We start from the raw sequence: 16,965 nt of genomic DNA, 5'->3' as shown, positions 1-16,965 counted from the left end.
GAACCCTTACAGAGTCGTTGAGGTCACATGTGAGTCATTGACCCACCTGGCCATCATGTGTGTCGTTGGGGTTAGATGGGACCAGATGTGTGTGGATGTGAAGTTGTCTGGGGAGGGATCCCAGGACTGCATTGTAGATAGTGGTAAGTTGTGTCGTAGGCCACCTCCTCTGTTTAACCATGGTCGTTCTGATTTGATGTAGTTGGCCTCTTTCAAACCATCCGTCTTCTCTGACCAAAACGAGGTCACTGCTGTCCTTGAAGGTCGAACGACAGCAATGTCTTCAAGAGGAAGCTTCTTGGATGAGAGGCGAAACGTCTTCAAGAAACACAAGCAAGTCCTGCTGATACATGTCACGTGGAACTTGAGTACACTAGCACAAGTTCTGCTCGCAAACTTTTAGCTGTTAGCTACATATGTTGAGGGTGGCTTTGGCTCAGGAGGGAGAGCAGGTCGTCTTTTAATTACAAGGTTTGTGGTTTGATCCCCGGCTCCTCCTGTCTGCATGTCGAATTGTCCTTGAGGAGGACACTGAACCCCGAGTTGCTGCAGTTTGGGCGAGCCAGTGCTTTGCATCGATGCATGAATGTGTGTGGATGGGTGAATAAGTGCAAACTGTAAAGCACTTTGTCTGGTAAGGTAGAGAGTCACTATATAAATTTACCATTGGTTAACACTGCGACGAGAAAAAAAACAAACCATATTTTGTATTTTTAGTTTTAAAATATGTGAGATACTTCTACGTCTTATAGCCTGTTGTAATGTGTCATGTGGAAACGGTTTTCCCCTCACTGTACCAAACTCGCACCGAATTGTGACTGAACTGTGGTATGAACCCAACTGTGACTTCTGGTAACCATTACACCCCAGAACAGAAGGTCAGATTTGTGTCTTCTCTGATACGAGTTCTCCTCGTAGTGGCTTTAAATCAGCTCCCTTTGTGTGTAACTGTGTGTGAGGCGAGTACCTGATCACTGTAGTGGTGCAGCAGGCGCTCCTGAGCAGTGGAAGTGAACGTTGAGCCACTTGCCATCGCGACGATGCCACACCCTGGTCTCCTCTGATTGGCTGGAGCGAGGGCGGCCCGTGGTGTCCACAAACTGTGTGAGCCGGATGTAGGCGATGCACGCAGCATCCTCACCGATCAGGTGCACGTGTGGGTTGAGCAGAGTGGTGTGGACGGGCTTGCTGTTCTTGCTCAGCACTGGATCACATAAACAGAGACGGACCAAACGTTTATCCAGTGATGCAACAGACGGACCAGTGTTGTTAACTGATGTTTGTTTTTTCTTATTTTCTGTATGTTGAGTGTCCTTGGGTTAAAGATTCTTTAATCATAATTTAAATTAAATGTATTTAATTAATGTTGTTTATTTCAAAAGATTGGTATCACCAACAATGGCTGCTGGAGCTAACAGAGAGAAACATAATCACAACTATTATGTTTTTGCTTGATTTTAAAAACTGATACAGTACAAGCAGAAAAACTCATCAAGGGAAGCTACTGCACGTCATCTGAGAAGTGAAGCACTAGAATTTGAAACAACCATCGACTGCTTTGAAGGACAACAGTGGATTAAGTAGAAAAACAACAAGTATACTTAAAATAAACTTAAATTTTCAGTTGCTGGCAGTAGAGCTGAAACAATCAGCGGGGAGGTAGACCTAATGTTGGCAGGTATGAGGAGTCAGAACGGATTTTTGTTTTTGTAGTGGCATGACATGGCTTAATAGAGACAGTTTCAAACACAAGTACACAAATCAGCTTCACTATAACTCGCAGCATTCACAGACAAACACTTGTCTTTATCTGGACACATTTTCCCCACAAATACAACATGCTAACGTTATTAGCACAAGCCTATGGCATTTTATATTGTATAATTTAGCCTAGCAGCTAGAGGACTTTTCCTCTTCTCATGTGAAGCCAGAGACAACAGCAACATTTAACAAAGGTAATGTTACAAAATTCGGCTCCATTACAACTCACAAGGTTCACTGACAAAACAACTGTCTTATACTAAACACGTTTTCCAAACAAATACAACATGCTAACGTTATTAGCACAAGCCTGTGGCATTTTACATTGTATAAATTAGCTTAGCAGAAATAGACAGGAGGTCTGTGTCGCCACAATGTTACATTTCTGGGGAGGTGCACGTCAGGCCACGGCGTAGGGTACGGCGTTGGCTCTATGTCGACGCAGAGCCTACAGCGTAGGTACGGTATCGATTTACTGCAGAAGTATATTTTGCACCTCAAAGCACTGTTTGAGGTGAAAATGCAAAACAAATCTAGGCTATAGGTTCATGTCTGTACAGGTTCTAGGAGCACTATAGTGAATGTGTCTGGTGGAAACACAGCTACTGATATAATGATAGCTCGCTGGCGATGAACACTTTTTGCGTTTTTTCCCAGACTGTTGAACCAAAAGGTGCGAATGAAATGGGACATCTGTGGAACTATAATGTGCTGGCCAAGGCTCGCAGTGTTCCAGCATTTTTTTAATTAACTTCTATTTAGACAGGTCTCATTGAGACATGCAGTCTTATCTCAAGAAGGACCTGATTAAAACGTACCTACAGGTGATATTTGGTAGCTGCAGAGTAACTTTTGGTGGCCACGGGCCATGGTTAATGTCAAACCCTGCTTTGAGGTGACCCTCAGCCGATCAGAGTCAAAGCTTCACCTGGCTGCTGTTCTGGGCAGATTAAAACAAACGGCTACATTTTGTGTGTTCAAGAGGAGACTCACAGTTTTCAAAGTAGAACTTGTGAAAGTCCATGCCCTCCACCAGGTTCCCCAGGGCCTCGGGTTCAAAAGAAGTGAGTCCAGGATCGCAAATCCTCCTGAGAAAAAGAAACGAGCAAGGAACAGAGACGGGTGAGAAAGTAGGAGTGGGTGAAAAGACGTGAGACAAACTTGAGAAAACAAAGAGCAAAAATGAAGGCGACTCTGATGAATACTGATGGAACATTACATAAATTTTCCCCGTTGCAGACAGCACTGATTCATCGGCTGCTTTTCATTACACACATGCAGTTGTACTCACGTGTAGGCATCGAAATCTCCATTGTTGATCGCTTCAATAAGCTGCTCCGTTATCTTGATGATCTCCTGTTTACGAGCTACAGACAGAACAAGAGGGAGAGAGACACGGACAGATGGTAAATGGTGAGAAGCCAGTGAGGAGGTGAGACAACAATTAACTATGTGCTGGTTTTGGCTTGACGATATTTTCTCTCATCACTTCCAGCTCCTGCCTTCCCTTCAGGCTCTCCTCGTCTGTGGCTACAGCTCCACGCTCCTCTTTAACCTCATCACTCGGTCCGGAGCGGCTTCCTAACTGCTGCTCGACCTCATCACTGTCTGTCGCTCTGCTTCTCACCTTCTGTGTGACTCAAACACTGACTAAACACTGCTCTCTGCTGTGTGAGCACACACTGCCACCAAAACAAAAACAAAACAAAAAATCTGCTTGTAAACAACACAGGCTTAGTTTGACAAAGAAATCTCAACTCAAGGACCTCTGACTAGTTTTTTCTGGAGCTTTTAAACACATCTATTGTCAAGTTTTATACATAATAACAACTTCCAAGCTCAACTATAAACTAACGTTTGCAACTTTTAACTTTCAAAATGTTAATTTTCTAATAAACAAAAACGCTCAAAAACTGACTTTTATTTATCTATATTTTGTACAATTTATTCTATATTTACAGCTGCCTCTGACCAGGTTCACTAATAAATAAATGAACAAATAAAACTAAAAGAGAAAATATTTCTCCCACATTACTGTCTCCTACCAGACAAAGCCATAGTCAAACTGCAAAATGACCCTGAAATGTACAGTCTACCAGTATTAGTGGACAGTATTCCCATGCCTGACTAATTTTCCCACACATTACACACACAATTTAAAACAGCAAAGAAACCACATGAAAAGTTTCAACACTACATTAACTGTCCCTTCTACAAAAGCCACTTTAAAAAGGATAAGACTGGTGTTTACCTTCCTGTTAACAAATCAAATCAAAAGACCAAAACCAACATGAACTGATCGGACTAACGAGTATTCCTTTGCAACGTACATCTTCTTTATTGTTCAAAAAACACATCAATGAATGTGGGCGCTGTAGATTATTTTGACTCAATCCCACATTCACCCGCCTGCAGCCTTAAATGGACGGGACACCCCAAAATCAAAGACAACATATTTGTCCTCTTACCTGTAGCGCCACTAATCAATCTAGATTGTTTTGGAGTGAGTTGCAGAGTGTTGAAGATATCTGCCGCAGAGAAGTCCAGCAATGTCTCTTTACAGAAATCATGACCCAGTTACTCAAGATAATCCTCAGACCTTCTTGTGAGCAGTTTCATGTAGGAACCATTTTCTTTCTACCAAACTACACCCGCTAACTGTATGACTGCACAGAAGGAAGTGTGCATCTACTCATGGACCAGAGACTTGTGCTCATGACAGCATGAAATACAACTAGTAAAAAAAACGAATACTTGCTGCGCCTTTTTATTGTTGCCAGGCAACCACCCCATCACCTACTGACATTCCTGTGTAATCTGTGTACTGTTTATTTATTTAATTTGACAGTAATTAGTATCTAGTTCCTAAAATGTTGAGGCAGAGGGTACTTGCTGTTAATCTGGCATTGCCAGACCCAATTCGCAAAACCCGAATGTACACTCTGTGGAGTGTACATTTCCTCTATTCCCGAGGGGCGTTATCAACGGCTGTCACTTAAAGTGCCCCTTCACGCAATTGGACAGATGGAAAACCAATCAAAGTAAAAGCAACGTGTGACGTAGGCTAGCACAACGCCACTGTAAACAGACCAGCAAGCTGCAGCGGAGATGAGCTGTGATGATGTCTGGGAAAGAGTGTTGCCGTCTTTGCGGATTTCCTCCTCACTGTGGACTCCAAGCTGCATGGCTGTGATTCCCAGCTTGGTTGCCTCCCTGACCTGCTCCTCCATGAGAGCAACTAGCGGAGAAACAACAATAGCCACTGGGTTTTCACTGAGTCCCATCTTTTTCCTGATCAACGGAGCCAGTTGGTAAATTAAACTGTTACCAGACCCCGTAGGAAGGATAGCAAACACATCCTTTTTTTCAATGAAAGCTTTCAGTGCAGCCGTTTGTTCTGCTTTTAAAGAAAATGTACATTCCAGTTCGTTCAACACATTTACCATCGCAGTTTCAAAATCCTTAGCCATGTTGGTTGTTTACGAAATGCATTCACTCCGCTCCTTGTCCCTCTTATTCTGATGACGTGACTCCAAATAACCCGCCCCAAAGTAATAAACAGTTGTGATAGCTTTAACCGATGCCAGAATGCGCCTTTATGATTGCATGGCCAGACTGATCTGTGGAGCGAAATAGAATATGAGCTTGTGAGATTAGGATGGTTTCACCAGGCTAACTTGCTGTAGCTCTGATTGAGGGTGAGAGGCAGTCAGTAAATAGTTTGTTGGGCACAGGGAAACAGAGATCTGTGTGGGTACATGAGACCCTAAAAAAGAGGGTGGATCATGGGGAGTACCACCAGTTGGTCCAGGAGCTTCTCCTCCATTATGGCTGTTTCCAGGCATATTTTAGGATGACCCAGGGGCAGTTTGACAACCTGCTGTCTATCATCAGGCCGTATAGCTCTGGGCATCCAGCAACTGCTACCACCAGTTTCTCCTCCATTGTTTACCAACTGTAAACTTGGTGTTGTGACCACCACGAAGCCTCTCAAATCATCTGATTGGACAATGGGGAAAAGGAGGAGATGACATGAGGCATTTTTCTGCTCTGAGTTTAAGTCTTTTCAATTCAAGGAGGTAGAGCAGAAACGCAAGGCACATCGCAACGCAAAAAACAGCTTCATTCTCATTAAAAATAATTACAAAAAGTGCCTCCAGCTGCTAAACGCATCCTGTGTGATCAGGGCCTATTCGTGTTGTCCATGGTTGAGCTGTAAAGTTAGCTAGCTCAGTGGTGCTAGGTGAGCTAGCAGTAGATGCACGCTTCCTTCTACGGTTGGCAGGTGTAGTTTGGTATAAAGCAAACAGTTGCTACATGAACCTGCCTCACAACAAAGTCTCTGGATTACCTTCATTAACCAGGTCATGATGTCTGGAAAGAGACATTACAGATCAAGTTTTTCACCACAAGCTGAGTGTCATCTAGTTCCATTATATTCTCTATAATCTAAAATGATAAACAGCACTACAGTAAAGACAATAAATATATATATAACTGATTGTCTGGCGTACTGTCTCTTTAAATAGACAGGTGACAAATATGTATTAATCCACATTTGAAAATAGTCCCCCAAAAATCCTCAGTTTATTACTACTTAAGAATCGTTGTCTGAAAAACTACAGTGCCCAGCTGTTGGACATTATTTTGCTTTTTCATGTATCTGTGACTCACATTTAAAGATTTACATCGTCACTGTTGTGTCATATCACAGACAGAGTAGGGAAGTCAAAAAGTATTGAGGAACCATCTTAAACATTGTTGGTTTTGGTCTTTGATGGAACCATGAGAATACACTGAAGGACACCAGTCTTATTCTTCAACAAGTCATCTGAAGTCAAGTGATAATGCTTATTTTGAAGCCAGTATAAACGTCCTCTTTCAAGACCTGAACATGTATCTAACCAACAGATGCTGATCTGATACATGTGGAGTTACTCGCCTTGTTTCAAGTCTTAAAACAGGAGAAAGTGGACGAGGAAGACGTAACACGTTCTGTGAGATTGTTCAGATTCAAAGGGATAATTCAGATTTTTTTGTAGTGGGGTTGTATGAGGTGCTTACCCACAGTCAGGGTATTACCTACTGAGATGCTGGTCAGCACGCTCCAAGTTCGGAGTACATGGACACAGAAGCTAAACAATGTACTGCTGTGGACGGGGGCGGCAGCAAAACGTATTTTAGTTTTTTGGGGGGTTTTTTTTGGATTCACCAAAATCACACAATAAGGACGCATTCACACTGGTGCTATTTGGTCCGCTTTAAACAAACCCTGGTCCGCTTCCACGGATAGTTCGGTTCGTGTGGAGTGATGTGAACGCTAATTCGAACTCTGGTGCGGACCAAACGAGCGAACCCTCGTCCACTTGAAAACTGGGGGTCTCGGTTCACTTGCAAGTGAACCCTGGTGCGGTTCGCTTACAGTGGGAAATGCAGATGGACTATCCAGCGAACCAAAGGGAGGAAGTGACGTAGAGTGCAGTGCATTTTGGGTAGAAAAAAACAAAGCCAACAGCACGCACCGGGAGAGGCATAGGTAAAAAAATAAAAAGTTGGAAAATGTCTCGTGGGCAGACGTGGAGCTGTGAGGACGTGCCGGCGCTTATTGATACATGGTCAGAGGACTATATATTGCAGTAGCTGGCTGCCGGCTGAAGGGGATGGATTTACGTTTTCGCTCCTGGCCAATCAATGAGCCGGGTTTTCTTCTTCCTCATGCTTTTTTCCTCTTGGTCAGTGGTCGTTTCGGGCAGTACCCACACACTGACTATGGATAAGTACCTCATACAACCCGACTTCAAAAACATCCAAACTGTCGTTAACACCTGACTAAATGACTTGTTATGATGGACTTGAGCTGCAGGCTGTTTCCCTCATTCCTGAAAAAGTTGCCATTTAAGAGATGCAAGTTGGTTTTTTTTTGCCCGTGCAACCACTACAGGTGAGTAGACAGCAAGGAAAGCTGAGGTCAGTTAGTCAAGACTGTGTTTCTTACTCTGCTTAGTGTTGCTTATAGCAGCGACAGTGTTGCTCCCTAGTGGAGCGGCAGGCATGGAGGACTGTGAGAGCTCAGAGTCAGGGCAGGAGCTGTTGCCCGTGCTGTTCCATGCCATGCGCTTTACGTCATGCGGTGGAACTGAAACACACAACGGATGGTCAACAAACACAAAAACACATGGATGGATGACAAGGTGACAAAAAAAACATACATGTGATCTCCCGCACACATAACATGCGCACACACACACACACACACAGATCATGCAGTTAAGTGACAAAACTGAAGAACACACAAAGCTGACGTAAGTTAGTGCTCAGTAAAATTAGTGATGAGTAAACACTGAGAGTTAGTGTGGGATTATGACAGGCATGGAGATGGGTAACACGGGGAGAGGATGGCAGCTAGAAGCGGGATCAGTACAGCTCTGGCTGTGATGCTGTGTGACGTGGAAGTCGTTTAACTGCCTGCTCTGCTCACATCAACTTCACTCTTAATGCTGGTATACATTAACAAAGCCTCGTCTGATGAGCTGCAGCGCCCAGCGGAAACAAAGAGAGAGGATCGAAGCCATTGTTTGTTATTAGCTCATGTTATGCCTGTGGGGGAACTTAGCATGTTCAGGAAGGACGGTGGGAGTGGAGGAAGGACACAGGAGAGGAGTAAAGAGGAGGAAGAGAGATCAGACTGTCCTTTTAGTGCAGGTGTGTCTGACAAGAGCAGGAGGTCAAGAGACGAGCGGAGAGATTAGAGTAAAGAGGTGAGATAACGACGCAGAGAAGAATGGTGTATTAGACAGACATGGAGAATAAATTAGAGAGGAGATTAAAGGACATAACAGAGAATAGAGCATCAGAGCAGGAGGAGGAATTAAGGAGAAAATGTGAGGACAAGGAGGAACCTGATGGTGTGCGTGGTTCCAGTAAAGTCAGACAGGCAGCGGGACGAGCCTGTCAGACTGGGAGGCTGGTTTAGGACACACAGCTGCAAAGTAAGCAAGGCTTCCTCCAGCTGGAGCCGTCACATTAGGAGGACAGGGGGATAGATGCAGTGATCACCAAGAAAAACACACACACACACACACACACACACACACACACACACACACACACACAGATTTCAGGGTTCCCACAGTGGCGCTGATGAAAAATTCCTCGACTTTTGTTCATGACTTTCTATAATTAGGTCAAAGTGTCTGTGCGACCTATAAAATTAGTCCCTGCTGATTTTATTTCAAAAGTTAGTTCCGAGCACGGTGAAGTTAAGTCCAGGTGGTGAGGAAGTTCAAGTGCTCTTCAGAAGAGAGCACACAATGTACTACAGTATTAATGGATATACACAGCAGGAAATGACCGTCTGCAATCAGTGTGTAAAACAAGTTGTAAAATGCAGTCTGGTAATGCACCCCTGCTCAAGGAATGTTCCAGTTTATTACAATTTGGGTCTTGTTTTTGTAGTTGGCCTGTTGGTTTTGATAACAGTGTACTCACAGTAGCTGAAGATCAAAGAATGTGACTGATCCAAATTCTGTGTTTTCACAATCAGTTACGTTCATTAAGGTGAGCTGCCGGTTCAGATTTTGGTGCAACATTTGTCCCTGGCCTCCTTTTACGGTACAATCATCTCTATAAACTAGTCTGCGCATGTTTGTAGAATCTACAGGCGACAGGACAAGATTTCGGTAATGGAACAAGTTTCCGTTTTTGGTCCTTTTGTAGCCTGACCCCCAAATTCCACCAGATGCGTGTTGGTTGCGTCTGCACTCCAGAACGGCAGCGGAGCCAATACGTTTCAATTCTAGTCACTGTGTGTGCTTCCACCGGCTGCGGCTGTGCTGCGTTCCGGCTCCGTCCCAGCTGCGGTGCTCCAGAGCCCTCCACAACAGATACGCAGGACTTCTATTTTTGCCGGACGCCGGAGCACAACACAGCAATTCAGCACAGAGCAGATCGTGCGGGGCAGGAAGTCATGCACAGAAACAAAATAAAACATCCGGTTAATTTTCAAAATAAAATACACAGTGTTCACGGCGGATCATATTTCCCTGCACCACACCTTGAAAACGTCATAATGGGCGGAGGCAGGCCTGAAGTCAACCGGTCAGAGGTTTTCAGACGTCATTTCACCCCGTTGACACCGTGGACGAGGAGATGTTAATCATGGAGGTGCAACGAGATGTCTTCCTACTACTCCTCTGGTTTTGTGGTTCTGTTTATAGAAACTACATCTGGTTATATCGCACAATTATGCATGAATTCGCGAGATCTCGTGGGTCCTCGTGACTCCCGCTGTCCGGCGGAGCTGCACCGCTCCGCACAGCAAACGCAGTCGGTGGGTGTTGACAGACAGCAGAGCACGCAGCGGATTACCAGCGCTGCCGTTCCGCAACGGACACACATCCAGTGGAATTCCAGTGTGAGTAGTACTGAGCTATCACGTTTAAATGGCGACGCATTAAATTCGTTTTTTGTTTTCTAATTTATCTGCATTCATGTGCAGATACCTGTTCATCAAGATCAGCCGAAATGATCAGCACACAGAGGAAGAAGTCTTGGCTCAGCCCAAAATATTGGCCCTCGCCGCCGCAGGCTTTATTGTCGTCAGATGATAGTTGATGGGTTCTGACACTGACCATGCAATGACTTGTACACAATGATTCTCTTCCAAATAAGTTTGGCTGATATTGGTCCTGTACTTCAAATGTGGTTAACTAATCCATGCTAACATGATGCTGTCATGCTAAAATGATCCTGTTAATTCTCATCCTGCTTAATTTGGTTAAACATTATGTTTTCTAATTCCATCAGTCTTTTAACACTAACTACATTTACATGCAGTCCACATTTTCACATGTGCACATGCTTTTCATTTCTTCTGGATTATCATTGTAAGGCAGCAATACTCGTGCAGCCCCTGAGCCCAAGATAAATTCCCCTACGGGCACAATAAAGTATCGTATCATATCGTACATATAGTGCCCTGGGTGAGTCTCAATAGAGCTGACTAGAGCTTGAACACTTAACAGTGTAAATCAATGCAACCTCCGTGAGCTGTTTCTTGCGGTCACCGGCTGCTCAGAGGTAACGATAACTAGCTCTCTTCCTGCTGATTTCAACACGGATTTGTTGTTGTTGTTTTCATGTTCCTTCTCTCCACATACACTCCTCTCTGTCGTGCAGTGGTAGCGAGCACCAGAGAGCTTTGTCGTTTTGACATAATAATGATGCAACGTGTTTCGGGTTGACGTGACGTCGGATTACTCACCCATCTCCCCCAGAGAGCAGGTAAAGTGCAACGAGCGGGGGAAGGGGCAATTTTATTACAAAATGAATTCCAAGTTGTAATAAACTGAAACTATACTTAAACTACATAAATCAACTCAGAATCCCACTATCAATCTGTTTAAATTTCTACAATGTTCCCCAAGTTTCCTGTAAGAATTTCCTGGAGTATATAAAATTAAAATACATCACAAAAAATCAACAATAATCCATAAATACCAAAACCAGTGGGAACCCTCAAAAAAAGCTTGGTGGATCAGAGTGAGGGGGCTCAAAGATGTAAGGCTGCCAGTGACTACAAAAAGCCAGGGTGGGAGTAGGGGGTGTGTGTGTGGGGGGAGGGGTGTTAGGTCCTTGCCAGTGGCGACCGTACAGCTTGTGGTCGCCATGGATAAACTTACTGGCAGGTGAGCTTTGAGGTGAGGGCAGAAGTGGGGGCATCTCCTCTGTGGCGCTGCTCTGCGCCGAACTGTCCGCTAGAACACACACACAAAACGCAGCCAGACATACGATAAATACATACATACACATGCCGCGGGCAGACAGTCGAGAGTGTGAGACGCGTGTCGCATCTCAGCACACCTGCCAGCCACTACAGTCAAATACACACACTTCACTAGATGGGAGACAGAGAAAGAGAGAGTGGATAAGAACAGGAAAAGGGGAATAAAACATCTGAGTACCTTTCCTACCTTTCATTTCCTCCTCGTCGTTGGTGGCGTTGCTCTCCGTTGATCCCTGGAGTGCAGAGAGACGAACACAGAGATACTGAAATTAACACAGCCAGCTTTAAAAGGTCCAACAGGCCTGAGAGTGGAGCGGCTGGGTGATGCTTTCAGACAGACACACACATCTCACCTTGACTCCATCAGGAGGGTTGTGCACCACTGTGCTTTGAGATTCCTGCGATGCAGAACGGGATAGTTAGTCCAACACATCAGAATCCTGAACCAGTGCCTCTCAACTGGGTTCAAACTGGGCCCATAGTCTAACTCAGCCATGGGGTCATAACATAACACTACACCTCCTCTTATAGTAGCTGGTATGACTCTAAAACTGTCAAGAGCACTCACGACTAAGAGATGATTCAAAACTATCATTTAGGGCTGCAACTAATCTACCAATTATTTTAGTGGGGACCTCATGTGATTTAGAAATGACCCCCCACGACTGCGTTTCATGTGGCGTTGCACAAAATAAGCAAAGTCTGCATTTTACAAAGATTTACTGACATTATCCTCTATGTGTGCGCACTGCGCAGTAAATTGTAACTCAGAAACACTGCGCAGCACTACTTGCTCTTCTGATGAATTTGAGCTGACTTTTTTTCTCCATGCTGTGTAGCGAGAAGAGCCTCCTGTACCCAAAACGCTGTCAAAAACTTTCACTTATACTTGCTAACACAGCGCCTGTAATTCTCGTCCAGGAAAGAGGCAGAAAAGTGCGGAGAAGACAGAAAATAAAACCCAAAATCACCAAGATGCCGGTTAGCACGGCACTGATATTATTATGCGACCTCTGTGTTTGGCAATTGTGTTTTGGTAATTTGTGGTGGAATCTTTACTTGACAAATTACAAACATGGCAGATTCACACAGGAGTAAGATCCTCTGCGAATATTATAAATTACCAACAGTCCCCAGGTAATACTAATCCCATGCAAATAGGGCTTAACTGATAATTAGTTTGGTTTATATAACAGCAAAAATAATGACAAATACTCATCAGAATTGCCCAAAATCTGAATTAACATATTTGAATAGCTTCTTTAATCTGACCGATTCACATTCGAGAAGGTGGCATTCATTAATTTTGTGAATGTTTGCTTAATTTTTTTTTTTTTTTTTTATAAAGATGGTTGCAGATTAATTTTCTGCTGACTCACTTTCACAGAAATTGCATTGTCATGGTATCATACTTGGCTTTAATATCACAAACTTCTCTGAGCTAAATTCTTAAAATTATGAAGAAAATGAAATTAAAAGCTAAGAAAATAGTTTACAGTTTTACATGTGAAAAGTTTTATCTTGGGCTTCAACAAATACATACTTCAATCATCAATTAATCTTATGTTTTTCACAATAAATCACTTGGTTTACAAAAATCCAGAAAAACAATGCAAATTCACTTTTTTTTTTTTAAACAATTCCAGTTTCCTCAAGTCCTAAGTGACGTCTTCAAATGTCTTGTTTTCTTGATATTCAGTTTGAAATTACACAAAAATAAAGGAAAAGCAGTAAATCCTCACGAGAGAGAGGCTGCAACCAGAGAATGGATGGGATGAATTCCTTGATTAATCTGAGTTAAACAGTTAATCAATAATAAGAGTAGTTGCTGATAAATGTTTAAGTGTATTGACTTATCAATTCATTGCTTCAGCCCTGGTGTTACCTGATGTCATACATAAAAGTGGAACACAGATATCTGGATGTAACATCAATAATCAATAGTGTATATGTGATTTTACATAACAAAAATCGACTGTAAAAATATTCTAATTAATACTCTGATATTGATTCCAGTCATATCATCGCCCAGGCCAAACTGGGATCCTGCACCACCAGTTGAGAAGCACTACCTTACCACACCACACAGTGTTATTATGTAACCAAACTGGTACAAGATGTAATACGCAGTGCATGCTAGTAAAGCGTCTTAAAATCACCACATGCTAACGCTGCATGAAAGCACGATGATAATAGTTTGGCAGTATGGTAAGGATGTCATTGGGGACGTTAATGGTGGCAAGATGGGTTAGATTCAGAGAGATGGTTGGATGTTAGGGTTGATGGTTGCAAGGCGGTGTTGGCTTTAGTGAGAAAGTTGAGGGAGAGCTGGTTATGCATGGGAGAAAAGTGAATAACACAGAGGCCATTAAAGGATGAGACTACATTATTCTTAGATATCAGCTAAACCAGGACTCTATAGTTCTCTGTGCTGACACTTCAGAGGCATATAATCATGGTAAAGGGACAGTTCACCCCCAAATCAAACATTTATATTTTATTCCTCTTACCTGTAGTGCTGTTTATCAGTCTAGATTGTTTTGGTGTGAGTTGCTGAGTGTTGGAGATATCGGCCGTAGAGATGTCTGCCTTCTCTCAAATATAATGGAACTAGATGGCACTCCGTTTGTGGTGCTCAAAGTGCCAAAAAATACATTTGTAATAGACTGGAAGTTTCCTAATCTTCCAACTACTTCCATGTGGTTAGAGGGTTTTGTGTCTTTTTCTAAAATTGGAGAAAATCGACTTTTCTATAGTGACAGTTTCTCAGTTGTAGGGCTCCATTATCTATGAAAACATGCATATCTATGAAAAAATACAATAGTACAGAAGATCTATACAACCAGCACCGTTTCAAGATGGCCACCTGAGATTAGTGTCACCAATTCAGTATCTGTTCCTGAGCTATGGCGTTGAATAATGGCCAGAAAAGTTTTGTATCTTTTTACAACATCATGATGTCACAGTGAAATTGACATTTGACCTTTTGGATATAAAATATCATCACTTCATCATTTTATCCTATTTTATCCTATCCTTAGTGAAAATCTGTCATAGTTTTGGTCACATATGGCCTTGACCTTTGACCCTCGACCACCACATTCTCATCAGTTTATTCTTGAGTCCCAGTGGACGTTTGTGCCAAATTTTAGGGCATTCCCTCAAGGTGTTTGAGATACTGCATTCACAAAAATGAGAGACGAGGTCACAGTGAACCTTGACCTTAGACGTTTGACCACCAAAATCTAATCAGTTCATGGTTGAGTCCAGGTGGATGTTTGTGTCAAATTTGAAGAAATTCCCAAGAGACATTCTTGAGATATTGTCGTGAAGAGAATGGGACAGACAAGGTCACAGTGACTATGACCTTTGACGTATGCCCACCACAATCCCATCAGTTCATCACTGAGTCTAAGTGGACGTTTGAGTCAAATTTGAAGAAATTCTCTCGAGACATTTAGACATTGTGTTCACGAGAATGAACATCCGGATGGGTGTGATTATACAATTCTTTGATAAATTGATTAATTAAAAAATAATAATAAACAATGCTACAAAAATAAATTTTGGTTCATTGGGACTAAGTGGACATGTGTTGTCCATCTTAATATATAGTCTAAGGTGTGATTTGGCAGACAGAAAATAGTTCCTGCATGAAACTGCTCACAACAAGGTCTGTGGATTATCTTGATCGTAATTTCTGGAAACAGACTCTGCTGATGAGTTTTTCAAATGTGGTTTTTGGCACTTTGAGCACCACAAGAGAGTGCCATCTAGTTCTATTATATTTGAGAGAAGGCAGACGTCTCTACGGCTGATATCTCCGCACTCAGCAACTCACACCAAAACTATCTAGATTAATAAACAGCACTACAGGTAAGAGAGGAAAATATATACATTTTTGATTTTGCAGTGAACTGTCCCTTTAAGTTCATGCTCCTTAAAGGTCTAAAAGGTGCACATGTGCAGCCTGAGATTTAAGAAATGATGAGCATTTTTAATCATTTCCAAAAAGTTTGACAGAATTATAATTCAGAAACATATGTGCACCTTGGGGAGTGAAATGGAGGATGGGTACTGCTGGGACAGGGGATGTTATGGTGCAACACCTCCTGGCTGGTAGATGAAGGATGACAAGCAGCGACTATGACGATGGAGGGTGAGGCACAACGGGCTACTATGCAACTACTGGGGGGGGGGGGGGGGGGGTTAAGAGGCAGGAACCGACACAGCGGCGGCCTACTGTACCATCTGGGCGTTGGTTGCCATGTTGGTGTCTTTCAGGGCATTGATGGCGCTCACTATACTGTTCTTACTGTTGTTGGTAGAAGGCTGGGATGAGAACGCAAACACTCAAAGTGAACACACACGTTACACACACGTTACACACACACACTCACACAGATGCATTAGAATTATACGCCTTTCAGGGAATGGGGCTAATGTTGGTGGAGGCTCCCAGGCTGTTGAGAGCTAACAGGGTAAATGAGAGGGTGAGTGCCACAGAATGGCCTCTAGATCATCCTTTTAACTGCCTCACTAACTCTCTATGCCTCCGCCACTTAACTGCACAGAGAGACCCCTGGGGCAGGGGAGAAAGAGAGGGAGGCAGGAGGCAGGAGGCAGGAGGAGGAGGAGGAGAGGGGAGAGAGATGCTTAATAGCAGCAGAGAATGACCTTTGACTGAGACTGACTAAAGGTGAAAGAATAAAACCAATACAGAATATAATTAAACTAAACAATGCGACAGGAAGAAAGCAGTTAAACAGAATTTCTCAAACTTGAGGAATGAGGGACTCTGGGATCTAAAAACAGGCCACAGAGCATTGAGAAACCCTGTTGTGTAGGAAAATCTCCTAAAGAAACAAACGGGAAATTTGAGGCAAAAAATGGGAAAACCTTGAAAAAAATATAAAGACGGTTTCTCAGTTGTAGGCCTCCATTATCAGTGAAAACATGGATACAGAGTACAGAAGATCTATACAACCAGCATCATTTAAAGATGGCCACCCGAGATTCTTGAGTTCCAGTGGACATTTGTGCCAAATTTGAGGCCATTCCCTCAAGGTGTTTGAGATATTGCGTTCACAAGAATGAGACAGAGGAGGTCACAGTGACCTTGACCTTTGACGTACGACCACCAAAATCTAATCAGTTCATTTCTGAATCCAAGTGGACGTTTGTGCCAAATTAGAAAAAAAAAAAAATCCCTCAGAGTGTTCTTGAGCTATTGCGTTCACGAGAATGGGACAGACGAGGTCACAGTGACCTTGACCCTTTGACGTATGACAACCAAAATCTAATCAGTTCATTGTTGAATCCAAGTGGACGTTTGTGTCAAATTTGAAGAAATTCCCTTAAGACGTTTTTGAGATATTGTGTTCATGAAAATGGGATGGATGAGGTCACAGTGACGTTGA

General features: G+C 43.1%; 1 protein-coding gene across 14 annotated transcripts in view; it reads right to left on the bottom strand.

Annotated features, from left to right (window-relative positions):
• The window catches only part of LOC117247050 (calcium/calmodulin-dependent protein kinase type II subunit gamma-like), a 61,740-nt gene that overhangs the window by 3,293 nt on the left and 41,482 nt on the right, over positions 1-16,965 (bottom strand). For 2 of the 14 annotated variants that reach the window (XM_033611174.2, XM_033611176.2), the window contains 8 exons: positions 15,794-15,877; positions 11,899-11,943; positions 11,724-11,778; positions 11,442-11,516; positions 7,757-7,897; positions 3,053-3,128; positions 2,755-2,849; positions 968-1,204 (listed from right to left, as the gene is read on the bottom strand). In XM_033611174.2, the coding sequence (XP_033467065.1) occupies positions 972-1,204; positions 2,755-2,849; positions 3,053-3,128; positions 7,757-7,897; positions 11,442-11,516; positions 11,724-11,778; positions 11,899-11,943; positions 15,794-15,877 (804 nt within the window). In that variant the 3' untranslated portion in view covers positions 968-971. The remainder of the gene's footprint in view (positions 1-967; positions 1,205-2,754; positions 2,850-3,052; positions 3,129-7,756; positions 7,898-11,441; positions 11,517-11,723; positions 11,779-11,898; positions 11,944-15,793; positions 15,878-16,965) is intronic. The other 12 variants (XM_033611177.2, XM_033611180.2, XM_033611183.2 and 9 more) reach the window with 9 other exon arrangements.

Source organism: Epinephelus lanceolatus, chromosome 21 (assembly GCF_041903045.1).
Source record: "Epinephelus lanceolatus isolate andai-2023 chromosome 21, ASM4190304v1, whole genome shotgun sequence".
In the NCBI taxonomy this organism is placed as follows: Eukaryota; Metazoa; Chordata; class Actinopteri; order Perciformes; family Serranidae; genus Epinephelus; species Epinephelus lanceolatus.
This window is presented reverse-complemented; position numbering and strand designations above follow the sequence as displayed.